General features: G+C 41.4%; 1 protein-coding gene across 1 annotated transcript; it reads right to left on the reverse strand.

The window, feature by feature from the left end:
* Positions 1-27389, reverse strand: frmd6 (FERM domain containing 6). The gene is made up of 14 exons (XM_080042810.1): positions 27233-27389; positions 15688-16018; positions 14810-14900; positions 12595-12674; positions 12103-12179; positions 11816-12002; positions 10012-10167; positions 9814-9879; positions 9622-9690; positions 5954-6128; positions 5317-5622; positions 4753-4884; positions 4154-4245; positions 1-3374 (listed from the first exon to the last, which is right to left on the reverse strand). Exons 2-14 carry the CDS (start codon positions 15784-15786, stop codon positions 3054-3056), a joined length of 1851 nt encoding a protein of 616 aa, XP_079898936.1. The 5' UTR covers positions 15787-16018; positions 27233-27389; the 3' UTR covers positions 1-3053.
* Positions 27390-27758: the final 369 nt, after the last annotated feature.

Here is a 27758-nt window from a genome sequence, read left to right on the forward strand (position 1 = left end):
AAATGTACCTTTTTATTGGATATTGAGGGCATTAGTACCAAGAAGGCACGGACAAGACTTCATAGTAACAAATAATTTTTTTTAACTACAGGGTGACAAAAACAAAGAAATCTTTCATTTTTTCCTGAAGGGAGATCCTTTCACAGAAAGGACTGTGGACAGAGACATACAGACGCTTACACAATGCAAGTATGACCATATATTGAAGTCAGAAAAAGGAAGTTAGAACAAATTGTATAGACTTTAAGGACATGGGTTATGACTTTATGGCTATGTACCTTAACACATAGGCTACTGTTTTTTTATGTAAGAAACATCGTTGTCCATCAAAATATGACTTGAGACATTTTCCATTAATGAGAAGAAATATATGAAAGAAAAAATGTAAGAAATATAAAAGTAGTTTTTAATTACATATCAGTATCAAATTCATGTATTTGTTATGTATTACATAAATGTATTTTATTTTAATCTTGTTCAGATGCTTTTGTATGTGAAAAAAAACTGGCATTGAATAGACGTGAACTGGGGTGACTTAGACAAGTGACGTTGATCTAAAATGACTGTAATGTAATGAAGTGTTGTATGAGTTTGGAAAGGTTTTGAGCCACACAGACACAACTATATATTATACTTGGCTCAGCTATCAGTAAGCTGAAGTTGGACTGGACAGTTATCCTGTCAGTTGTTTGTTTTTGTTAACTGACACATGACAGAAAACATGTACAGCAACTATGTGAGCTCAAGAACATTTTAAGTAAACGGTTGACATTTTGGGAAATTCAATTTCTTGCAAAGAGTTGAAAGAGAAGATTGATATCACACTGAAACCACTTAGTTTAGCCTAGCATAGCATTAAGACTGGCTCAGTCCAAAAGGTAATGAAATTCACCTTCAAAGCTCATTAATTAACATGTTATCGCTCATTTCATTTGTAGAAAAAGTGTGGAAAGACATATTGTGTCAGACTATTTCTTGGAAGGGAATAGTCATTTCCTGGCCATGAAAATGTCCCCCACTTACCGAAATATGTTTCTGTTTTCATACGGAGCGAGATATCAGATAATAACTTAATTAAATTGCATTTGGACAGAGCCAGGTTAGCCTTTTCCCCCTGTGCCCAGTGCTTATGCTAGGCTAAGCTGGTTAACTCTTGGCTGGCGCTTCATATTTTGTGTGTACCGACACAAGAGTGGTGCCACGCTTCTCTAGTTTGAATCTCTGCAAGAAAGAATAATTAAGGGTATTTCCAAAAAAATTATACACTTTTCCCTTTAAGATCATAAAACAGCAGGTTCCAGTCTTTTTCAATACGTGTTCATCTATAATTTAAAGGTTTGTTTTAACCACTTGGAAAGTTGTATGTAGAACTAAAAGTCAAAATGCACTTGTGGTAGTGTTAAATGATTATGGTGCAGTATTTGCACCACAGAGAAGCAAGTATTACGATTGGTTGTATCTTTAAAAATAACAATAATAATTAAAATCTGGCATTTATGCTGCATGATTTTTTATGAGTAAAAAATACCATGTTGTAGCTTTAACGTCCTGCCCTCATTCACATCAGTTATTGATATTTGAGATGTGGTCTGTGAGAAATAACATCCTGTCGGCTAACACAGGCTTGTGGTTCTAACAATGAGATTAAAATGATAAAAACCTGTCTTTGTTGAGCCACAACTATCACACGTCCTTAATACTGTCATACATACATATTTCTTGTAATACTGAATGAAATCAACCGCAGAATAACTGTTCATACATACATACACAAGTCTGGACAATTCATACAAAAACATAAACACGTAAAAAGAGAATTCAGGTAAAAACATGTAAAAAAAAAAGTAACAAATTCCAGTTTAAAATGATGGATGAAAGGAAACAGAAGACAAGGAGAATGAAATATAAGGAAGACGTAACGTCTACGCATCGAAACATAGTGTTTGTTTTGGTCTAGGGCCAACCCGGGCTCCATTTTGAGACTAGGTTTGAGGGAAGCTTTTTGTGGCCACAAACTCAAACGCATGTCAGGACATGTAGGAACTTACTCGACCTCATTCCTCCCAGGAACACTAGGTCCGCTTTCACAGGACAGGAAACAGTTTGATATCTTTCTGACATTTTCAGATGCTGAAAAACTGGCTTGTTCTGACAAAAGAGTGTGTGTGCAATGTTTCAAAAAAGGTTTAGAGCTTTGATTTCTGATGGCTTGGATCATGGGTGTGTGATTGTCATTGCGACGGTTTGACACCTGCATAGTGTGAAGAAGGCACAGCGTGTGTGTGTGTGTGTTCACATGAGTCCAGTCTGAGTGTGGGGGAGAGGGGGAGTTGGCACACCGCACTTCCTGTTGAGGTAAAATGAAGTGGCGTAGAAAAAGACCAAAGAAAGAAACCATGGCCGCTTTCTCTCAAAGGATTGTGGGTACATTTCCCCTTCCCTGCCAGCATGACTTTGAAATGTTTTTGTCATGGCCGCACACTGAGAATAAGTAGGATATTTAGTTTCAGTTTATTTCCATTTCTTGTCTTTGGTTCGTAGCTCTGAGTGATTTTTTCCTCGAGAGTAAAACTTTGAAATGCTCTTCATGTCTGTGCACGAGTCTCAGTCCGCTGTAAGCCTCGCTTTGTGATTTTATAAAAAGGAGGCAAACACGACATGTGTTTCTTGAAACCAGTTTGCAGGTAAAATATTTGAATAAAAATGTTTCTTTTTTTATGATATGATCCCTTTTTGTTTCCTTTCCACACAGGGGAGCAGCTCGGGTTACGTTTTTAAAGACGCAGGTTCTATAGAACCAAGTGTTTTGTTTTTTAAAGTTTCAGTCATAATACTCCATTGTTTGTTCGCTTATTAAGTGTCATTAGTCTGAAGTGGTATGTGAAGAGACAGCCAACTTGCTGCCAGTTTACTCATTGGCTTCCGTTACGCTGCTAAGAATAGAAACCTCCTCTCTTCAGCTCTCCACTGTAGTCCTGTTCCCTGAGGGCTGAAACATCTCTGCATCTTGACACGCAGGAGCCAAAATGGCCGCCTAGTTTCAGACTCCGTCATCACACCACAAACTCGGGCACCTCGTCGCTGGTCAGGTCCAGGGAGAAGTATTTGTTGGTTCTCTTGATGGGGAACGGGTGCTGCTCGTTTAGCATGCCGGCACGCTGTTCGGCGAGGCCTTGGTAACCGCCGTTCCCGCCAACACCGCCGTTGCCACAGCCACCGTCGCTAAGCTCCTGGGCGCAGCCGAAGGTGTAGCTGTGGGCCGTGTCCTGGCAAAGCTCGGCCCACTGAAGACAATCCTTCTGGTAGAGCCGCACGTCATCAAGAGACTGACTGTGACGGTCGGTAGAAGACTGGGGCTTCCTGCACGCAGACGTCTGGATGGGGGAAAAATAAAAATTGTATTAAGTACATTTTTTTGTATAATTATTTTTATTACATTTTTTAACAACAAGCAAAAAAATAATAAAAAAAATAGAAAAAGGGCAATTGTATATGATTTACGAGACACCTTCTCCCCAAAACATGCCGAAAATGCATCCCTAAAGACCTGTACATAGCATAGAATTAGAAATCGTATTATGTTACTGATGTTAAATATCGTCCCGGAGTCATACTGTAATTAACTTTCCCTCCTCCTCTGTACATCCGTCTTTAAGCTAGATTTATAGTCCTGCATTAAGGAATGAAACCAGACCCAAACAAATGAATGAAGAATATAGACACACATTACTGCAGGGCGTATAATTAAAATGTGATATGATAGTGCTGAGGTGGTGGTGTCACTCAATGCTGAACTTTTTAATAAAAAACCTACGTGATATCGGGTGATAGCCAAGTGTGAAGTATGTGTGAGTATATCTGTAGAGGGAGTCAACTCTTTTGTGTAGTATAAATCCTGCTTCTTTTAAGTACTCCCAAGACTTTTCCTTTAAGTAAAACTTCCAGTCAAGAAAAAGATATCGGACTCTTTGATTCTGACTTTGATCAAGACATTTACATTTATTTAAAAAAACAAACAACCAAACACAAAATGAAGGCCCAACATTTCAGGTTAGAATGCAGAACTTGTCTTTGGATGTTGTCATGGTACTGTACACTAACACAAGTCCACGTTGTGCTTTTCAAAATGACCCATAAATCCAGTCTGATTTACCTGTGGTAGAGACTCGATGCTCTGTCCTCTCATCTTGACGACGGTCTCCGAGGAGCTGGATGTTGAGGAGCTGACGTCTTTCACTATCAGCCCTGAAGGAGAACAGATGAAAATGCTTTAGATACAGCATGAAACAAACCTTCATCGCAGGCTTTTCTCGGCTCAGTGCGCCTGACTTGCCTGGTGGAAGCCATTAAAGAATAGATAAAGAATTAATTCACTGCGGGTTTAAATCCTATTTTATGGGTTTGACTTTTCATTATGTTGGAATAAAAAAAACGCAATTTCCACTTGGCAGATGCTGCAGTCCACCCTAGAGGAGTCTTTAAAGGTGCGATGATAAAAAATGTCTGAAACATTCTCATTTTTTCTCTGATGGTCTTAAATTACATGTAACGGCAAATGAGACCATCAGTGCAAAGAATGCCTTTGTCATGGGTAAGCTTACTCAGGAACAACAGCTGGCGTAGTACAGACACTACCGCTTTTGTCCAAAGGGGGTGCAAGAATTAGCAGAAACTGGAGCACCTTTAACTAAAGGTTTAAGACATACATTAGTAAAAGTAGAGCAGAACTCATAATGGATGCCAGCTGTATACCTGTGTATCCGTTGGTCTGATCAGGTGACATGGTCAACATGTCCTCAGTGATGTGGATACACAGCTCCTGGTCCAGAACCATCTCATGGAGCTCCTCGTAGTCTTTGGGGTCGTCCACCAGCATCTCGATCTCTGAAGGAACAATCGTCTGGATTATTAACAGGGCTCCTACAGCTTAAAGCAAGATAGATTTAAGACTTTAAGGATGTTTTTAATGCAATTGGAATTAAATTAAAGACGAAGATTACATAAAGACCAATTGTACCAAAAATCAATTACTGTTGGTTAGGGGTAATTTAGCATAACACATGACTTCTTCTTCCCAGTGAAAAGGATATCTACTTCAAATTTTAAATTTATTGTTTTTTTCATTTGGTCATTCAAAAAAGTACATAAAACCAGAAATGTGATGTATTAGAGTAAAAGTTGCAACGGGACGATATGGATAATGGATTAATGCACGTCATCCTCCCCTTTCTCTCCCCATGTCCACTCTGTACTCTCTCATCTCAACTGTCAATAAAAGGTGGAAATCCCTTAAAAGAAAAGAGCTCTGACTCTTACCGTCATCGTCTATGCGCTCCTTGCCGCTGCTCTCGATGCCGGAGGTGTGTGAGCTACCGTGGCTGGTTGTGGAGGAGCTGCAGGTGCGTAGGGGCCGGTGTGGGGCCTGCCCCGGGGCCCTGAAGCTGTCCGTCCCGATGCCTGAGGTGTGAGAGCTGCCGTGGCTGGTGGTGGAGTGGCGGGACAGACGTTTGTGGTGAGACATGCTCCCCGCGCTGCTGCCGCTCGCCCGGGAACGTTTGTCCAGATGGTCCATGTCCATGTCCAGAGCATCACTGATGTACGACTCCCTGTACTGCTTCTTCTCTGGAGGCAGCCAAACACAAGACACACTTTAATAACAGTTTTTAAATGTTTTTATCCATTGACACAGGTTTGAAATAATGTCATTAAATAGAAACCTAACAGCAACAGTTCAACCTGAGTGGAAACGATTTGTTTTCTGGCAGATAGATAGATCATATCCTTGTCTTTGAAGCTGGTTAGCTTAGCTTAGCACAAAGACTGAAAACAGGCGGAAACAGCTAGCCTGGCCCTGTCTGTTAAATTGTTTGTAAAGTAGAAGCTAGCTCAAGGAGTTTTTGCAGTGTAGGTTGTTTGTTGTTTTTAATAATGTGAAATTGCTGAGAAAAAATACCTTCGTTTTCCTCCAACCGCCGGACTTGTTTAAGAACAGGCTGCAGGTTCATGTAGAGCCGGTGGCTGTTGCTAAGCAGCTGCAGGAGGTGGCGAGAGCGAATGGGACATCCCGTGTAGTAGATGAGTTTACGGGCCGAGGGCAGACCGTCGGGAAGGATCTCAAACTTCTTCCCCTGAGAGAATGGAAGAAGACAGAGAAAAAAAACACATGAATGTTGATTACAGGACAGTGTTCTGTGGCAGTTTGTAATATAAGATTATGAACCGTAGCCAAGCACAATGCAGCAATCAGTCGCTTTGTGTCTGTTCTTAATTTCTTCTTACAGACATGAAAACAAGAGCATTGTTGACGATTTTCCAGAAAGAGGACATGTTGGCCAAACGCAAAGGAAAAACTAAAATGGTGGATTTGTGCTTTTTGGCAAAGGCTGGAGCCAATAACAGCTGTCTTTAGTGTCAGCGGGGAATGTTTTCAATACAGAACTATAAACTATAAACATTTCTGCAAAGGTTTGGACTTTCAAAAGGCAGACAGACAGGGTGGATTTAAAGCCCTGGAAAATGTAAAGAGCTGCATATTTCTGACTACAGAGGCTTTGAGCTTTGGTTTTATTTATCCAGACGTTTTTAAAAGAAACCAGCTTTATCTTAAGTGTGGTTTAAGCCAGTGCAGGTAGGGAAGCACATTATAGGTATTCAGTTTAGTACAACAGAGGAAATGAGCTCAGAAAACAACTGACAGTGACTTTCCTATAGAAGATCATTTTTCTCAGGGCAAGAGGTATCCTTTTGGGGGCTTAAAGACTTCCTGTTCTAAATCCTCATAGGCCTGAAGGAAAAATCTCTGGGTGGGAAAATGAAGGGGAAAAATTCTCTTCAAAATCGCTCAAGTTGAGTATTTGTCTTTAACCTCAAACTGCCCCTCTGCAGCCCGCGGTGGCCACCAGTAAAACACACGGATCGGACTGGGCACAGAGCGAGTGTGAATGAGCCAAACCCGAGTGATTCAGTGCTGCATGAAAACTATTTTCTCCCTTTTTACCTCTACGTACCCTTGGCTGGTTCTTTTTGCTGGACTTTCCCTACTTTTATTAACAGGTCCATGCATATTTATAACAGGTCTTAGCCTGGGATGATGCAACTATACTCAGAATGTTCATCATTGGCCTTGTGAGAGGTACTACACATGTTTTAAGACATTTTTATGTTGGTCATATTTAATTTTTTATTTGTTTTACTTGTTGAGACAAAAAATAAACTGTACTATATATTTATGATCTAGGAGCATGTCATTGTATGTTGTAAATGTTGATTAGCCGAGTAGTGTCATGAAGAAAGGATATTTTCATGGATTTTCTAGTCATATTGTTTTCCTTTCAATTTATTTCCATATGGGATCAAATGTTCGGAGTTCTGGCCTACTACCAATTTCTAAGTTGCATATGATATCACCAAAGTCATAATTGTAACTATTACTTTAACTATTACTCATATCAGCCATAGGACATCAGTTGAGGTCATAACCCCGATGGATGGATATAGAGCTTCTGTATTTACCTTCACAAAACTCACTCTGTAGTCATGTGAGTATGTGTATGTATCTCTTTTTTTTGCCTGAAGTTGTTTACATTTAGCTTATCTCAATATTCATTATCTTCTAGAAGTCAATGTTTGTATGCTACTGTAACAATGAATTTGTCGGGGCGATGGTTGCTGTATTAATCAGGCTGTTAAAATAGGCAAAAAAACATTAAAATCCACACACGTCGCCGGTGGTAAATCTACTCTAGACCAAACACACTCAGCAGCAGCAGACTGGTGTCATATGGCAGGTTATTAGAAGGTATTTAGACGCCTCTTAGAAACGTTTCTAGTTTCATGCAGTACACATGGCCAGTCCATCTGAACTCTCTGCAGAGGACAGCTGGACAACTTTCTCCCCCCGTTCCAAATAGACCTCCCCAAACTGGGCCACACACATCGAAAACTCCCGCCATAACCCAGGGGCCGATTTCATCCAGCAATCGCTCAACAAGACAAGACCAGAATCAACCAAAAGCGCTCGCTGGCAAAAGGGTTATTACTTCATTTCAGCTTTCAGTTGGAACTAGATCAAACGCTCTCAGACTCAGGAGACTTTGTTTCCTCCAGTTGCATCAGAAAAATTCCAGCGTTTTCTTCTAACACTTAACAGAAACATGCCCCTCCTTAACTTGACACAAATATGAGCTAAATAATAGTAATCCTGCTGGCTCAATATCCCGAACAGAAAATTCCCCCCGAATAACCATTGCAACATGTGATGTTTATTGACCCACAGGTCTCTCCACCCTGTAGCTTGTTCGGCCTGTAACAGAGGTGGCAGTGGCGATGTTGTATGACGTGACTGGTGGGTGGGGTGGAGTGAGAGAAAGCCTGTTATTCAGGAGCAGGGTGGGACGGGCCCGCGAGAGAGAGGCCCCTTCAACGTCCACACAGTTAAAACCACAGCCACGCCACCACCACCACCGCCGCCGGTTAACTCTCACGATGCAGCGGACGCACGGAAACCACCGAAAGAAATGAGAAAGAATGAGGGAAACAGGATGTCTTGACCGGCATGGACTGCGTGGCAAATGGGGGCGATGGTTGTTTGTACTAAAATTAGGCCAAACACCGCTCCAAAAAAAAAGCAATTTATTCTGGGACAAGCGATTTTCTCAGGGGTTTTACAGTAATAATTTTTCATTCTTTTTTTTGTCCTTTTAAGATGCTTCATCTTCCCTTTTTCATTTCATGTACCTACCTATATGCTGTATGTGTATTTGATTTGTATTTGCTTTTGTTACCTCTGTCAAAGCACTCGGTAAACTAATAGTTTTTAAGGTGCTATAGAAAGTTATTAGTATTATTATTATTATTATTATTATGAAAACTTCTTACAAATTCCCTTTAGTCGCAGCCAAAATCAAGCGTCACAACAGGGCTGGTTTTAGTGCAGTAGCAATGATAAGCATTATTAGCCTCTCCGGATTGGGATTAATAGCCGACTGGCAGAAAAGGCAAAGCCGTCACAGTGAAGCAGATATATAGTGGAGTAAGCTTCTCGGCCTTCCTGCGATAACAGCGACCCTATGGAAGCAAATTAACCGACTGCTGTGCTCAGCTCGAAGACAGGCTCACAGCACAAGATGAGAAGATTTACCGGGGTTTACATTAAAGGGCACAGTGCCACCACTCATTATAGATACAATGAATTAATCAAGCAGAATTTATAAATTATGAGAGAAAATACTGCGGCTTATTATATGAAAATGTGTATACTGTATACAGTGTATTTCTGTGTGTGTGTGTGTGTGTGTGTGTGTGTGTGTGTGTGTGTGTGTGTGTGTGTGTGCGCGCAGAGGCAAGGAAAATCTTTCTAAATCCCTGATTAGTTCCAGTGGAGTAAGATAAAACAGCAGCGTGGAGGAAAAGAAGGCTTTCGTAAAAATTTCCACAATCCTGAGCAAGAATATGGCTTTCATAAACATCGTCATAAGCCAGGAGACTCTTGGGCCTCGTCATCGCTGGAATGTGCGTCAAAAAAATAAATAAATATATGCATACAGTATATGGCACCTATGAAACAAATGTTCCTCTGAGGAGCCATGTGTTGAATAAGGCATGATGGTGCCTCTGACTCACCACAAACACAAGCTTTCCCACGTTGGTCCAGGGGAAGTCGTACAACAGTTGCCTCACCGACCCGACGTTCTGCAAAACAGACGCATGAAATCAATGTTTACATGCACACATTTTGATGGTTTGTGATTTATGAACATCTTAACATAACCCTTTTTTTTCCATTGGTAAGTAAGAAATGTGTAATAGGCCTACCTGAAATATTTGGATACCACGTAAAGTCAGACCCAATGTAAGAGATGCATCTACTTCCTTCTTGTCCTGTTGAAAGGGATACGATCAAATTAATATCAGGTAAACATCCAGTCAAATCTGATAGAGTAGGATAACCTGAAGTGCAATGCGCCACAAGTGCATCAAAAGCTTCCATAATAACTATCCCCCTTCTCTCACCTTGTAGAGTCTGTAGTAGTGGACAGTGACGTCATCCAGCTGGGCACACTCCTTGATGTATTTGAGATGAGCCTCCGAAGCCGTGAGAGCAAACTGGTCTTTGTGCATGTTGGGGATATGCCTCAGGATATACTCCCGGCCGCGCTTGGCTATCACCTGAGCAGGTGTATAGAGAGAGAGAGAGAGAGCGAGAGAGAGAGAGAGAGAGAGAGAGAGAGAGAGAGAGAGAGAAACGTCAGGCTCGGCTGCCCTGAAGCTGTTCATACTAATAACAGCAGATTGACAGCACAGGTTGCCAATAACGATAATGAAGCCACCGCGGGGCAAACACATGTCAAACTGGAGAGACTGTAATAGAGTCAGAGAGGCACAGACCTGGAAACAAACTTGCTAAGCTGTGCGTATGTTATGGTGTTTCAAGGTTTTTACTAAGCACCAAAATATGTGGAAGATTTACTATAGGGTTAGCTTACATTACCAAACAATTTCCTGTCACTGCTAGTTTCAAGTGGCGATAAGGAGGCAAGAGGCAAATTACAGGAAGTGGAGGGCAATCAGACGGGTGTGGTTGTCATTGCCCCGAGAGTGCGAGGATGGGGGCAGGGTGCCAGAGTGGCCAGAATAGTCAGCGGGAGCAATTCTCAAGATTATATTTATACTGTGTGTGTGTGTGTGCGTGTGTGTGTGTGTGTGTGTGTTGAATAGGCCTATGTAAGTGCATGGGGGGGGGAGGCGCCCTTAGCTCAGTTGGCAGGGCGTCCCCCCCATGGGCCTCGGCCAGCAGCGGACCCGGATTCGATTCCAGCACGCGGTCGTACTCTGCATGTCACTCCCCTCTCTGCCCCATTTCAACTCTGTCTCTACACTATCAATAAAGCATAAAGTGAGTGAGTGAGTGAGTGAGTGAGTGAGTGAGTGAGTGAGTGAGTGAGTGAGTGAGTGAGTGAGTGAGTGAGTGAGTGAGTGAGTGAGTGAGTGAGTGAGTGAGTGAGTGAGTGAGTGAGTGAGTGAGTGAGTGAGTGAGTGAGTGAGTGAGTGAGTGAGTGAGTGAGTGAGTGAGTGAGTAATCGAGTGTGTATATGTTTTAAAAAACAGTGTGTGTGCCACTTCCAGGGACAAGAATAAACTATGTGTCCCAGTTCTCATTATCCCTCATGTGGAGCTTTCACGAGGTGTGCGGTCAAAGTGATGAACGGAAGGTAGCAACAGATCCACGTACTGTTCACTGCAAGCCAGACCACCTAACAATGTCCCACAAACTTTTACCAGACGTTTCAGCTTCCCAGTCAGTGATACAGCTGTTTATTTTCTGGGGCTTTTTCAGCTGAGTCACTGATTATATTCAGTGTGACTCACTGGATTATCAGACAGACTTTTACTGCAAAAGGGGTTTACCAGTCTTATACAATAATGCGTCCCATTTTTAACATAACTTTTTAAGTTTTTGTGAATGATGCAGCCTCGCAACTGAAATGGGAAATTAAAAAATAGCACAAAAGTGATCAGGGGCATCCCAATGGATAGCTGAATGGTTAAGGTTCTTATGTATTTTATTATTGTAAATTAAATATCATTGAGTTTTGGACCGTCAGAGAATAAATGTATGTGCCTTTTAAGTAATAATTACACATAATAATGTGCTATTTATACAAATTAAGAGCCAGAGATAATGTTAAATGTTATGTGATCAGGTTTGAACATGAGGGTAAAGGAACGTGCAGGATGATCTTCCTCTCTTCTTCTCTGCTTGTAGTTTGACACCGGAGCCTACATACACATGGTGCTCCTTATTAGATGTACTCACCCATGGGGGGAAGTAGGCTTCAGGTTCAAAGTATTTCCCAAAGTGCTTGTTGCGTTTGAAGTTGCCGAGGTCAGCCTGCAGGGCGAAGGCTGCCAGCAGGAAGTAGGCCTCCTCCCTTTGGATACACTGGGAGAGCAGCACCTGTTTCCTCAGGTGCCAGTAGTAGTAATACCTGGCCGCCCGGTCACTGCAAAAAATGAACAGGATTTTAGATGTTAAAAATCAGTGGTGATTCAAGACAGTATGTAGTCACTGTGTACAGTCAGTTTGAGGGGCTTTTACTTTACCTGATCAATCTCCCGTTCTCAACGTAATACTGAGCCCTGAAGTGAATGATCATCGGAGGACCAAACTGGTCGATGCCCTGGGAAAGAAACAAGTGGACATCTTTGTTTATTTAAATTTTTTAAAGGCAGAATTTAACATTTGAATCAGACTACACAAGTAATTAATCCAGTGTATAGAAGTGGCTGTTTTTTTGGGTTAATTATTATCATCTATATATAGTGCCTGTAGGAAACTCTCAATCAAACTGAAAAAGAGCAAGTTGTCCTGTAGTTCTCAAAACTCCTGTGAACTGTGAAACGTTGGAGTTGTATATTCAAATAGAGGCAGCCTTTGTGGAGTCCGTTTATAGCTGAGCTTCCTCTGGGAAAATTTATTTTTAAAAACTGAGAATCCAAAGTAGAAGGTCTATCAAATCCATTTGTGTGACTTTTTTAGGCTAAGTAGGTTATATTTGAAGTGTCAAGTCAATAATTAATCACGTGATATCTTACCTTGCTGGCTTCTCTCTTCCACTCTTTGGGGCAGTATTTGGATAGCTTCAGATCCAGCTCCATATAGATGTGTTCATTATCTGTCAGGAGACGAGAAGAATGGCTTTAAGCTTGGACATTGTCGTGCGTCACAAGTGTGTGTGTGTGTGTGTGTGTGTGTGTGTGTGTGTGTGTGTGTGTGTGTGTGTGTGTGTGTTGGTAGATGTATAAGTGCCTTCATGTCTGTACATGTAAAGAGAAATCCCCCCTGAATGCGCCCTGTTCAAAGACGCCACATCACACACAGCCCTCTGCACTACCCCTTTGTACTGGGAGCCCCCGGTGTTCCTTCTCATTTCGTCACCTCACTCTGTCATGTTCTTAATCTGTGACGCCTTTCATGAGCTGCAGGCCCGCTGATCTGACAACTCTTGACTTTCTTTACAATGAAAAACCGGTTGAAAAGCAGAAGAAATTTAAGACTAGGAGCGCCTGAGTCTCTCTTGCAGAATATCAATGCATTTAATCTCAGGTGCACTATGCAGTTTCCAAGGGAGGGGGATTTGTTCACATTGGCAGAGCCTGCAGTCAGTTCACAAAACTTATTTTCCACGTTATTCTTAGAATGGAATAATTCTAGAAAGTGTTCACTTCTCTGACACACTCAAAGTTACAAAGTGTACCTTTAAATCAAAATTTGTAAATTGCAATGAAAACTAGATGACAAGAGCATTTAATATGATGTATTATATTCTGATCCATGTAAACGCCTAGTTTAATTAAAAGCCTGAGTGGTGTCTTCTCATGAAGATAGTTTTGGTTTTATTTGGGGACGATTTGAGATCTCGACCACGGAGACTTCTGCCGCCATTCTGACACAAGGGAGGTCAATTATATTTGGTTTGTGGTAATTAAAAGATCCAAATATGACGTTTTAAAGACTCAACAGCAAAATCTGTTTCCAGAAATAATATTGCTGCGGCTCAGCCTGTTTGTGGTTTTGCATCACCAGAAAGTTGACAAGGGGTCAGTGGTGGTAATACTTTTTTTTAAAGATTTGAGGACTCTGAACCTTTAACCTAGAGCTAGATCAGTCCAATGTTGCTATAGGGTTGAGAAATGAATTATAATTTTCATTTATCAACTTATCATTTGGTCAATACATTTAAAAAAACAGTGTAGAAAGGTTCAACAAAAGTTCTCTGAGTCAAGGATGATGTCAGAGCAAAAACACCCAAAAATTCAGTTTTCTATCATGGATGTTAAATACAAATACAGCAAATATTCACATTTGACAGGCTCGGTCCTTGAAAAATGACTTTACCAAATTGACTGCCTTTTAAGATATCTGAATTTATTTTCTGTTGACAGACTAATCTATTCATCTTTTCATCTCTGTGTTGCTGCCACTCGCCATTTAGACCTTCTAGCAGCTCAGCCACGGTCTCACAGAAAAAAAAAATACTTTTCTTTTGCACACGTCAATGCTGGATATTTTCATCCTCGGAATGGGCGAGCAAACAAAGAGATGTTCTGTGGATGCTCTGGTCTGAAGGGGGGGACAGTGGGTGACACATAGGGAGTGGGTGGGCCTCTTGTTTGCCTTGGCCATTTCACGCTGTTCAGACAAGCACTTCAGGAATGTCCCACAATCAGAACCATTGGCTCCTGGCCCAAACTGACCTGCTCGGCTGTCATTGGCTCATCTGGACGCCAGCTGTCTGAAAACACTCCTGTTGCATTTTACTCTCCCTTTGCAGTTGCCTTCAACTGTCTGCCCCTGCCATAATCACTAGACACTGTGAATCATTCCATATACGTAGGACCCTCAACCTGGCGTCACCATAAAACAACTTTAGCCTCTCTGCACAATGGGAGCCAGTCAGGGCGAGGGAGGCCCCTGGTTCCATGACATGTAGGTGAGAGATGCTACTACGCTTTGGACAGATTCCTGTTTCATAGCCAAGTTATTGGTCTGAGGAAAAGTAACTGCCTGGTTACACGGTTTTTGTGTGTTTTAAAATAAAAGTGCGCCATTGTCCACGCAGACAGACGGAGATGTGAGGGGACAGTCATAGGAGACAAAGACTGTTCTGTTGAGCTGAACAAGTAGACAAGTTAAAAGGTAAGATAAACGGTGTACAGCAAACTACAACTCATTCAACATATGGAAACTACACATACAGACAAGGGAAGAGTTTATTTGTTTGAATCCCTGAAATGTAGAAAGTCTTACTCTGAATAACGCTGAGTCCAAACAGGTGACAGTCCTTCAACCTCAGGAGGTCACACACCTGGACTAACAGTTCCTGGCACAAGGTTTTCACCTGCGGAGGAGAGAAGAGGAGGAATCTTTGAGCCACTTTATAAATAACACAAATGTAAATAATCACATTTAGTTATGTCTGGCATGTAACTCATGTTGATATGAAAGCTGTGCTTGTTTTTAAAAGTATTCCAGATCAAGTAAAAACCTTGTTTATGGCCACCAACGAGGGGGTTGTTTGTACTGTTTTTTGTTCTTAATGATTATATAAAGGCTGTTATAGAATGAAACAAAAATAATAATAAGTAGCAACTGAAATATTGACCCCAATTTGTTCCAAAATTAAAATCATTCTGTATGCTCTCAAATGAATAGTTTGTAAAGCTCATTCACTTTCTTTTCCAGAGTAAGATAAGGAGATTGATACCAGCACTGTATAATCCTACTGCTATCTTAATGTGTGGAAACAGCAAGCCTGACTCTGTCTAAAAAGCCAACCTTTCTATATCTTGTTTGGTTGTGGTTTTAGGGAGGTTTATGCTCAGCTACTTTCAGACAGAGCCAGACTATGATGATTTTCCATTTCCAGTCCTTTCCAGGCTAAGCTGACTGGCTCGATAGCTGTAGTTTTGTAGTAAAATTGTATCGATTTACTCATCTCACTCTCAGCAAACCAAACATTTTCTAAGTATTGAAGTATTCCTCAAACTTTTCCATCAACAAAGCATGTTTGTTTTTATATATTTGTTCATCATGTGCAAAGTAAAATAGCTGTAACCTACATCATGGAAAGTGATGCCGTGATCATAATACAATAATAATAAAACATTGTTTACATTTGAACTCACATTAACTATGACATTGAGTGTGTCGTCATTGGGCAAAAAGACACAGACACAGCGGCGGTCCTGCATGGTTCTGTTGTTGTGGAAACCAAGTTTGTTCATCTTCGTGTGGCTGAGACAGGACAGGCCCCTCCTCCGCCTGCTACCGGGGCAACGGGCGCCCTTGACGACCCCCCTCCTCCACCGACCCACACAGATAGGTACCGACACCAACCACCAGTCACTGGATCTGGGATCAGCTGCAGCCCAGGACAGACCAACCAGCACCTATAGGCTCAGAGGGCCAAGCAGACCTCACTAGGCAGATCATGTGGACCGGAGCTGCAGTCAGCCACTGTGGAGAGAGACACAGAGGAGAAGATTAAGCTTTGGTGTTTAGTGCAGCAACTACGTTAGGCAAGGCAAGGCAAACATATTTATAAAGCACAATTCAGACACGAGTGACAAAGTGTTTAACAGGGGCATAAAAGACATCAAGAATCAATAATCAAGATATATCGTAATCACTCTTATGAAGAACTGCACATGAAAAATGAAAATAAATTAAATTGTTTTTCAACTAAATATCCCCCAGCCCTAAACTAACGTATCATTCTGCTCTGTAGAATGTGCTATGCGGAAAGAGGCAATGGCTTCTTGGTTGAGATGATGAATTTGTTTGAAGCTCTAAATTAGCATTTAACAATAGCAAACCTGCAAGAGAATAATGTACCGAAAGAGTGACAGGAGAAATTAAAGACACCACAGAGGAAGAAAAAAAAAGCAGGGCAGCGACATGTCTGTTTGTGTCTGTGAATAGTGACATCATTTGAGGGGAATGTGTGACTCCTGAGGAACATGTGAACATCTGTCTGGAGAGGAACTGATGAAATGTAATGATGGCATGAGGAAAACACGAAGGCTAGGCTAGGCTAGGCTAGGCTAGGTGACTCATAACTCAAAACCCACTGATTTGATCTCTATCACTTTCTCACAAAAAAACACAACAAAACCAGTTCTAAACATTCATTTTTGAGAATTTTTAACAAACCAGATATACTACAACACAATTCACTACCATGCACAGCTTAAAAAAGCTGTCTCCTCACCTCATTCAGTTTATTTTCCAACTTGTTTGAAAGACAAATGGCCAAGTGTTACAGGAAGGTGAAATAATATCGGCAGCACAGAGAATTTCAAGCTGCGATGTGTTTTGACAACATCTATTGGAACTTAATCCTGCTGCACCTGTGGCCTAATCTTCTGCTTCTATTCAGTGACGGCAATGGGTTCCCCTTGTTCTCTACAAACCAACCACACACACACACACACACACACACACACACACACACACACACACACACACACACACACACACACACACACACACACACACACACACACACACACACACACACACACACACACACACACACACACACACACACACACACACACACACACACACACACACACACACAATTAACAGTTGTCCTATGAGCAGCAAAATAGCTCCCAGCATGAACTGTGCCCAAGGACGTGTGAGACCTTCAGGACATGTGATAAGTCTCACACCAGACAAAAGAATGTTACAGAACAATCAATCCAGATTATCACTCCTTCCTGTTGAGAGTCACTCACCTGGAAGCCGTGGTGTTGTCATTATAAACAGATCGGATGGGTACTAGGTAGGCTCATTTCACAGGAGTGAAAAACAATTTGCATTTAAAGAAGTTGCAATCAGGGGTATTTAGGATTATTCATGACAAGGAAAAGTTGTGGAGTTAGTGATTGTAAACCGTAATACCTGAATACAAGTAGTACAATTCAGATTTCACTGCAAACTAAAGCCTACTCCAGCGGCCAGCTACTCAAAGTGTGAATTTAAGTCGCACAATGCTAATTTGAGGCTTTTTGTAAGCCTGGGCAATGAATATATTTATGACAAACCTGCCTTGTTATCTAGAAATGATTACTTTAAAAAGGTGCAATGCAGAACTTTTAAATATTTCATAAATGACATGTAACAGCAAACGAGACCATCAGTGCAGCAAATGCTATTTTCACATTGTTTTTCTTAATGCCTTTGTCATAGTATGGGTATGCTCACCCAGGAACAACAGTTAGCGTAGTAAAAACACTATCGCTTTTGTCCAAAGGGGGTGCAAGAATGAACACAAACTGCAAGTTCATCGGAGCACCTTTAACAAGGCAAACAGCGGAAAAAACAAAACAATTAGTGGCTGGAATGATGCCAATAAACAACAGCTTTAACTGCGACTTGGAACTTCTGCTGCAAAGTCAGAAAGTGCTTTTCTGATAAAGTACCCATTCAACATCGCTGTCGACATACAACACTTGCTTTATTGCAGCAGAGACATGGGGCATTGTGGGCAGAGTAGCCATAAATACACATACTGTTGACATACAGTGTCGGCTCTCATTTAGAGCGTTCCATTGGATGAGCAGTGTGTGTGGAGGGCAACCAGCCACTCAACACAGTCTGCTGATGAGCCAGGAACGGGATGGCTCCATACGCTGCACCTGACCTTGATTTAACACATCGTAGTAGCTGCACTGCTCAAACAGACATGTACGTCAGAGGCATTACACACACACACACACACACACACACACACACACACACACACACACACACACACACACACACACACACACACACACACACACACACACACACAGTACCATATGTCAGGTGCTACTACAAAACAGCTGTGCTACGGCAGCAAGGTTAATTAAAGTGGGATCCATCTAATTGGATTACTTCCTTCCATCACCTCCCTCCTCCTACAGAGACTGAGCGTAATGCCGGTGAGCTGGGACAGAATATTTGTAGGAAATACCTGGTTTTGACAAATTGGCGAGGTGTCAGGCACAGGAGAAGAGTAAGAAGAACCGAAACAGAAATTCCCAATAAAGACAGCGCATATTTTGGACGTTGTCTTAAAATATCATATCAATGTTTTCGGTATATATTCAGCTGATCCTATTCCATCCATCTTGAAAGCCATTCATCTCCAAAACCAAAGAGTTTTCAAAAAGTTTAAAAAAGCATTTCAAGTATTCTCGTATTTATGCTGCATGTTTATTCTTTTAGTCAAAGGTTGAAATCATTTATTGATACAGCAACTTTAACTCCCTGTAGAAAAGTTAATGGTCCTTGAAGTTGGCTCTGCTGAAGTAATATTGTATTGCATTTTCAGCAGGAAATATGATCCATAGCTTCCACTTGCATATCCTAGACCTAGTTACAACTTGTTTATTACATTGGCTGAATGCTAATGGTGAAAGTGGATGTCGGCCTCGTGCAGAGACAAGGGTAAGTCCGACATAACTCAGAGGGGTCATTATTAATGGGTTTAAACATCTAGTGTCAGAGGAAATGAACCGGGGGATTCTCTGACACACTGTGTAGCGTGAACAGAACACTGAGTAAGGGAGTTAAAGTGCTGGCTAATGAAATCACTGCTGCTGTCCATCCCCCCCCCCTCCACTGCCATGCAAAGAGTGATGCAACGCACACAGTCCATCTAATGCAGCACATGGCTAACTGAGCTTCCTCCGGCCTTTCAGCCTCTAACGGGATTCTGTCAACGTGGCAAACCTCAGGATTCAGGCATGACACCGATCCCACATTGGGACACAGAGAAAGTGCCTATATCACAACTACTGCAACCCTCTGTTTCTCATTCTATCCCTCCTCCATTGACATGGGTGGATAGTCTGGTTACCCCTTTTTCAAAAAATACGCATTTACTGTCGAACAATCGACGGAGAACGTTGAGTATTAAATAACACTTGCTGACTACGCAAACAGCTGATTCAGTGAGCCCTCCTCCCCCCTACCAAAGTTAGACCCAAGTTATGCTTTTGAATAGTTTTTTTATGAACATGCCGTAGCCTAGCTTTGAGGTTATTCTGCAGAATATTATGGACAGTATGTGACATCGTTGCAAGAATAATAAACATACTTTTGTATAAACCAAGAAATAGTTTTCCAAGATTAATTGGTGATCAACAGTGACTGGACAATCATGGGATTAAAAATCATAATTGATTTACAGCCCTATTTCTGTATCAAATCGTGTCAAGCAGCACACGCAGGACCCGTCTTGTTTGGATGCTTATGTAGGAGACAATAGCTACACTTCTAAAATTGTGATGTAGTCTGCCATTGTTGTTATTGTGCTTGAAGTTGGTGCTAACTTTAGCTGGGAGAGCAGAGGCTGAAACAGTAACATAATGATGTGGCTCTCTTGTGGAAAAGCAGGATGATTCTTAGAAAGTTTGCAAGTTGAACTTACTTCAAACTGGCGCAATCAGCAAAGAACTGGGACCAGGTTAGCATTGCTGGAAAAGGGCTATGTGTCTAACTCCTGGGATGTTGGAGCCAATGGAAAACTTGCTCTGCCTAAGGACAGAATTGCAGGCGAGCTGTCACAATGCTTATTTAAGAATAGCTTCAGGTACAGACTGTGTCAAAGAGAAAAAGAGAACAGGGTGGATGTATACAGCGTGCAGAGAGAGAGAGAGAACGCAGGAGGGAGGGAGATGGAGTGAGCTCGAAGCTTAGGCATGAAAAGAAAAAAAACTGCTGCAGTCAGGAGAATTCCTCACTAACATCTGCTTCTCATTCCAACAATGGCGGCCTTTGATTCCTGATGCACACAGCGAGCTGCATCGCCACCGTCTCCTCTGACTGACAGCATCCTGAAACTTTCCCTGTCATCCATTATCTCAGAGGTGTTTGTACACAACAAGTCAGGTACACTCATATACAGTCGATTAATAGGAGAATAATCTACTAGATATATTATACTAGATATTTTCATAAGCTATTTATTTTGAAGCCAAACAAAAATACTTAGTTCAAACTTCTATGTTGTAAGTATTGGCTGATAGTAAAACTAATATATTTGTGTAGAAGATATTGAAAAGACTTCACCTGAGACTTGCTGGCATACAATTGTCCTATTCTAAATACAAATAGGTACTTTAACGTCATGAGCAAATCATTTTTAGATACCAAACTATATTTGTATTTAGATCTTTAAAGGTTAACAATGGATTTCTGCAAAACAATAATAATACATAACTTTGGCATACAGAAAGTATACTACAAAATCCCACCAGTTGTGACTTCTTTATTTTTGACATTTATCATCTTGAAGTTGAACTTAAGTGGTATCCAAAAAAAGACTTTACAATGGGCTGGGTGGGTGCCTACAGAGAGACAAAGCAAATTCTATTTTTTTGTAGCCACCACCCGTCATAAGGGAGGAAAAGCCTGTTTCATTGGCTGCAGATGCTGACACATACTGCCCTTGCTGAAATATTTAAAGCCGGGCTCCCTTTCCAAAGAGCACCACCTTTATAAATAGTGCCAAACGTCTGGATCCGAATGGGAACTGGTCATTTTAAGTCTGTCCTCAGTCTGCTGCCAAGATAACTGTTTATTCAGCTGATGAGAAATATTGCAGAGCAGCTCTTAAATCACATTGGTCACAGGATGGCATTAGCCTTCACATAGACACTTCACTTTTCTCTATTTAACCCACTGATACACTAAAAAAGGAGTGCGGCCGAGTGTTGGAAAATAAACAGGAAAAAGCATGCTCGTCGGAGATATGCTTGACCACCCAACACCACAAACTCTGGGATCTTCTAAACATCTATTTTTGTGACTCTGGTGGGCTTATCATGACGACGGGAAGTGGTTGTTGTCATGTGCTGGAAACATACTCTCATGTGTATTTTGACTTGGCAAATGAAGCTGTTCTGAGTCTTATATTTGGTGGCTGTCAACAACAGTCTATAGACGACGGTGCACACAAAATAACAAATAACTGTGCCACTGACTTGCTGATATTAATAGAGCCTGGAGGCATGTTTAGCTGCCGCCCCAGAAATACCTGGATGCTCTGTGTGTGTGTGTGTGTGTGTGTGTGTGTGTGTGTGTGTGTGTGTGTGTGTGTGTGTGTGTTTTAGCCGATAAACCTAATCTCAGAGGCACACGGAAAACACATTGCAGTATGCAAGAACTTCCTATGATCCTATGAGATCATTGAGCAGATATGTACATGTCTATTTCCACTAAGCTAGCAGGGAGCAGAAACAATCTATTTAAACTAGTCTGAGAAACCTAAACAGGATTTGAACTTCCTTATCTAAAGTTGAAATGTATAGGATCAGAATAATAGCAATCATTATCCACAACACAAATAGAGCCATTAAATATAATATTTATTAACGCATTTATAATCTATATGTTTACTCAATACAAATCCAACATGGGTGAAGAAAATGCCTGGATGGATGGCCTTCTTCATCAAATGTCAGGCTCATTAACCACTGAAGGTCAGGCCAGTACACACAGCATGGTATTGTGACGCTGTTACATAATTCACAAAGAAAAGTCAAGGAATGAATTGGATGGCGGGTGGCCTCAGGCTGAACCACAGCTCTCACAGCACATGCGGCCGCAATATTTACCATACATTATCTGGATTTTCTGGAAAGTGAGATTAAAGACTTTAAAAATCATTTGGCTCTTGACTTTCGTTCCCCATCCTATCCGTTGCAAGGAATTATTCTGGATTACGGAGGCTAGAGCGCCTTCCTGTCTGATGAGTCATTCTCCTTCTCGATGGAGATACGATTAGGAAAGTGACAGTGAAAGCCTTCGTTTCACAATGGCTACTTTCAGTAAAACCCTTAGAAATGCCAACACAGCAGCTCCTCAACTGTTTTTCATCTGGGATCTTGGTGTCGAAATTCAATTCATAATTGGTTCTGGATCCAAAATTCTAGTCCCAGCTGAATATATAGAAATGGGGGCATTCTTTTCAGGCTCTTAAATCCACACCCAAACCATTCACTCCCACTGATGGATTGCAATATTGCAACATGTCAACTAACTGGTCTTCATTAGCCTGACAACCAACAACAAATGCAGAATAAAGTGAGGGTTGTCTCCAGTCTGTATTGATATACAGTATCTGATCACCACCAACAGCCGAATGTTGTTTGTGAAATTGGTCTATGTGTTGTGGAGTAAGAGGGGGAAAATATACTCTGCTGTGCTTTTACCAATGTTATCTCCATGAGAAATCTGTAGCCATCTTAAACACCATGTAACTACAGGTCCTTTGAACTGAAACAGAGTTTGGAACAAGTTATTTTCTACGCCTGGTCGGAAGTTGGCTGAAGTTGTCTTTGTAAGTATTCACAAAATAGTAAGCTAATTATCGGATAATGTGTCCTAACACGTTTGAAGACAAACCACTAAATGGCTCTGTATACAGTGTCCGGATGCCGCACTGTGCCGCTATTGTGATGGACTAATACACTTGACATTCCATTCACAAATCAATAAAGAATTGTAGAATCAGGTTTTTAGGTGTCTAACTTTCTACTCACCTCGTATTGAAATGAACACAACGTTAAACATGTACGGAATGATCAGATGAAATATGTTGGTTCTTTGAGATCAGCACGGTTAAAACTTATGTGAGAAGAACAACTTAAACTCGGCTACCTCTGTGGAAAAATTATTCCAACATTCATAACATCTGGCTTCCATGTGGCTCTCAGCTAGGAGCGAGAGCGCTCACACACACACACACACACACACACACACACACACACACACACACAACACTAGTAGGCACATCTCAAACCGACGGCACTGCCAACATGTTAGAACACAGTAAGCAGTCGCTCCCTTCCCTCCCCGCCCAGTGGCATGGACTGAGCATGAGTAAACCCCCACAGAACTAGCAATCGCTATGCAACTCACCGCGTAGACGTCAACCCGACCATTACGTACGCTCAAAATAGTGCAAGCAGCCCTTAAGGGAGAGGGTTAAAAAAAATGGGCTACAATTATAACAAACCCAAACCAAGCCCTGTTGTTTTGATTCAGGCAAAGCTCTTCCCATTTTGACTGAATGAAAAAAGGCTGTTGCAGCAGGTGATCTGATCTGTTTCCTCTGTGTTAGGCCTTTGTAACAGGATTGTCTGCTATTGTTTGAACTGTCGCACCTGACGAGTGACGGCTCTGAAACTTGGTATGTCTTTGTCTCCTCAGGGAAAACGTTTGAAATGTGCAGGAGGGAGGTTTTGAGTTTGACACTTCCCACAAAAGTGACATTGTGCTTTTTTATTGCTGATGACTCTGATTGCAAGTAGAGTAGAACCCAACTTTAAAATATATTTTTTGTGTTAAGATCATAACTGGGTTTGGAATGGGTTAAGAGCTATTCCAAAACTTTACCTATCTATCTGGTGTTACTGGCCGGCAAGGAATAAGCAGCAGTGACACATCTACCTGCTACCAATCTCCTACAGGAAACAGTGAGAGCTCCAGTGAGACGCGTGCAAGATAAGCTGATAATATCCTTAGGGGGAATGATGCTGCTGCTGGCAGGTTAAAACTCTCTCTGTCGACTTGCTTGAAAGGACTTCAGCTCCAGTAAGAGAGCCAAGTTAGCAGAGGAAGAAAAAAAAACACGCACACAATCCAAGGAAAGGGGATAAAGGGAGAGGGACAAATGCAGGAAGAACTGACCTATTTTCTTCCTGTCCCCTTTGGTGCACTCCAGACGTGGATGTGAGGAGCCACACAACACCCCCGCATGTCGGAGGAAAAGCCAAGGCATGCAACACTGTGATGTTGGTGGACTACAAAGCCTATGTTTAAAAACTTACAGCCACCTCTCTGGAAATCTGTCTACTCCCTCCCAAAAATGTATGATTTATAAACTGAAAAAGGGCGCATGTATCCAAAAATCTGTTTGGTAAAACTTTGGTGTCTAAAATGTTGTAAAACATCTAGATTTGAGTCTTTTTTTTATTTGCAAAATGTGCATAATAAGTGAGATACAGCCAAATTTGCATATTTATTCAAACATTTCAGAAAAAATATTGTCATACAAAAAAAATATTATTTTGATAGAAGCAATCAAATGGCAACGTTTCATATGAGGTTAACACGTTACTGTATTCACCTGCAGTGTCTCACCTCACAAGCAGAGTTACCTGAGATACAAGCCGGTTTGCATCCAATAGCCAGATAGTGAAGAGAGAGATATGAGTGGGGAAGGCCTGCCCTGGGCACAAGTATAACTTAAACCAAGAAGGACATTTGACTACACACACACACACACAGACAGACACACACACACACACACACACACACACACACTGCAGACAGAGTGGTGATAATGCATGTAATCCAACAGTAAGATATAGAGTTTCTCCTTCTTTATTGCAATAACTGTAATCTCATCTTTCCCTTGCGGACCTGTGCCTGCCACCCTCACTCCTCGGTTACAGTGTCCTGACACATAAAGCATGGTTCCCCCTTACACCTTATCTTTTGGCAACAAGGCTGAAGACAGATTGAGTGATGATGAATTCAGCAGAGAGCATTTTTATAAACAAGCTTCTGGAAGAGTATGAAAATCCCCTACCTAGCATCTCTCCTTTCCTAGTAGCATATAGCAGCCAGGCCGCACTTTGGAGAATTTGAATTGTGAGAGAAGACGATTATGTAAATAAGACTACTATCTCCAGTTACCTGTGTGTAGCATCACATACTCTTTCATTTTCAGCTCAGGTTAATGTGTCAAAGAGTTGTTGTATTGGAAGCAGAGTTGTAGCTATCAGAGAAAGCCAGCCCTGAGGCTAGGGATTCAGTTGAGCTGTTTGATGCTCTGTTAAATACAGAGGAAATCACTCTTAAATTCAGAAAAACAACAGATCAAGCATTCACTGGAGCGCGTATGTAGCAAGTTGTGTCATGAGTGTTATTTGTGGTTTATACGGTGTTAAAGTTAAAGGCTCCAGAACGAGTTAGAAAAACATATCCGTTCCTCCTGTACTTGTAGTTCAATGTGGGAGTGGGGATTGCCTTGTGCAATTATGGGCCATCCCATCATCACACATTCCAACACAGATTCATCTGAATGAGTCACACACACACACACACACACTTCCTTTTTGTTTCCTACTATGGGGGCGCTCTTCCTGACCAGACGTCACCTGCACCATGTCTCCCCCCCCCCCCCTCCCTCTCACTTTGCTCTATAACAATATCAAGCCAAGACAGCATCCACAATTGCAAAAACATGAGTTGTTTTTCATCCGTTCCCCATCCTCCAACTGGAGCAGAGACATCTAGTCTATGGCATGTATGGCCCACACACACTAGGTAGCTGATTAACCTACCATGTGTACAAGACCAGTTTCAAGTGTTAACAATACGGGATCTCCCTGTGACCAATCTAGTCTGCAGAGCAAGCAAATAGTTTTAATTTTGTTTGTCAGCTGTAAATTGCAAATTTGACACATGCAACTAAAATCCTTGTGCAACAGGAGTTTACATATCTAGAAAGCACTGTAGGTATGATGGAGGGACAGGCAATGACATCAAAAGCCGACTCAACAAGGCGAGGCACATTCAAAATGATGAACAATGTGCGGAATACACAGTGTGCATCGCAAGAAAGCTTATTACATTACATTACATTAATGACCTAATTATGACTTGGCACGGGACATATGAGTGACAGGGAGGATAAAGCAACCAACCGCAGGTTTATACGGAAAAGCATCATCTCTGCTGAAGGGCCCTTGAGCAAGACATTCAGTCCTCAAACAAACAATCTCCACATATGACCTCTGACATTCCTGGAAACAAGGTTATTTCCCATCGGAGTTCCTTTTTTTCCCTGGTATTGCACAACAGGGGTCACCCAATATACTGAAAATTGGTGAACACAAACAATGTAGCCCATACAGTCTAAAATTAGCTTAAACCTTCCAGGAAGGAGTGAGGATACCCATTCCCCCTTGTTTTCCTGGTTGCTCTCTGGTATATTATTAAACTGATGAGGGATTGTTGGCATTCCTGAGAACTAGGAAAACAACTTTTGGATGGATATGTTAGCATAGGTTACACATCACTTTGAGCCATATATCTAAACCATGGTAACTAAACAACATAACACGAGAGGAATTTGGGGTTGTTATATAATTTACTACATCGTTAGCTTGAAATGGATAAAGACACTAAATATATTTTCGCCATTCAATAATGGCACCAGGTTGATTTTCGGGCAACTTTAGTGTGTGCTGAAGTTAGGAGGACAGTAGGTAAAATAATATATATAAAAATAAAAGTGTGCAAATATCAAAAGTTGTAACTGCTTATAATCTATTACTCGATTTCACAAGCTAAAAAAGTCTGCTTTATATCAGGTAGCCTATAGAAAAAATGCCTGCTTTTGCATATTAGAACTCGCAACATTCCTTGTAAAAACACATCTTATGTGTCCGCATTAAACACATAACAAACCCTTATCTGAATTGACACTTACGAGTAGGCTACATTTACATCAAAGACATTTTAATTTTGAAACATTTGAACGGTTTTCGAGTGGCTGAAATGACGTCACATTCTCGGCTCGTTAAACTCCCTGTAACCGTTAAGATTCCGGATTAAAAGGCAGTAAAAGCATCCCAGACAGTAACGTAAAAAACTCACCTTTTTAATGGGAAAACAAGTTATTCCTTTGAAATAAGAAAAATAAAGAAAATGTAATCCTTGCGGGCTTTATTTGCGATCTTATTAAAGAAAACGGAAGGAGAGAAAATCCTCAGTTAGGGAAAAGTTTGGGAGAAAGAGTCGTCAGTCTGCCCGCCTTCGACGAGAGCCACATTCTGTTCTAGAACCGTAACAAGTCGAAAGGAATACATGTGCGGTGGGTGGAAGCGTTGAAAGAGGAGGGGGTGAGACGAAGATGAACAGTTTCCTAGTTATCTGACGCAGAGACAAATAGGCAAGACATGTAATTTAATTAATTGAAAATGTACTCAATGGTATATTTAACATCATGTGTGTGCGTATGTGTGTGTATAGGTTTTAAATATCAAGAATTGCCGCGGTGCTTTCAGTCCACCTCCCCCCTAATGGAAGCCAGATTTGGTATCGCCCACGGCTGCCTCTCATTCCATTCCTCCAGACTTCTGCCGCATTAATTTTGGAAGTCGGCGGGGAGAAATAGTAACGG

This window comes from Ammodytes marinus, assembly GCF_949987685.1.
Source record: "Ammodytes marinus genome assembly, chromosome: 15".
NCBI lineage: Eukaryota > Metazoa > Chordata > Actinopteri > Uranoscopiformes > Ammodytidae > Ammodytes > Ammodytes marinus.

What these genes read in the sequence shown, in the direction of transcription:
- frmd6 (XM_080042810.1), bottom strand. Translation starts at nt 15,786, where the DNA reads ATGAACAAACTTGGTTTCCACAACAACAGAACCATGCAGGACCGCCGC. An exon ending in CACTCAATGTCATAGTTAAT is followed by an intron (nt 14,901 to 15,687) that starts GTGAGTTCAAAT and finishes TCTCCTCCGCAG; the next exon opens with GTGAAAACCTTGTGCCAGGA. An exon ending in GAGAACGGGAGATTGATCAG is followed by an intron (nt 12,003 to 12,102) that starts GTAAAGTAAAAG and finishes CATTTTTTGCAG; the next exon opens with TGACCGGGCGGCCAGGTATT.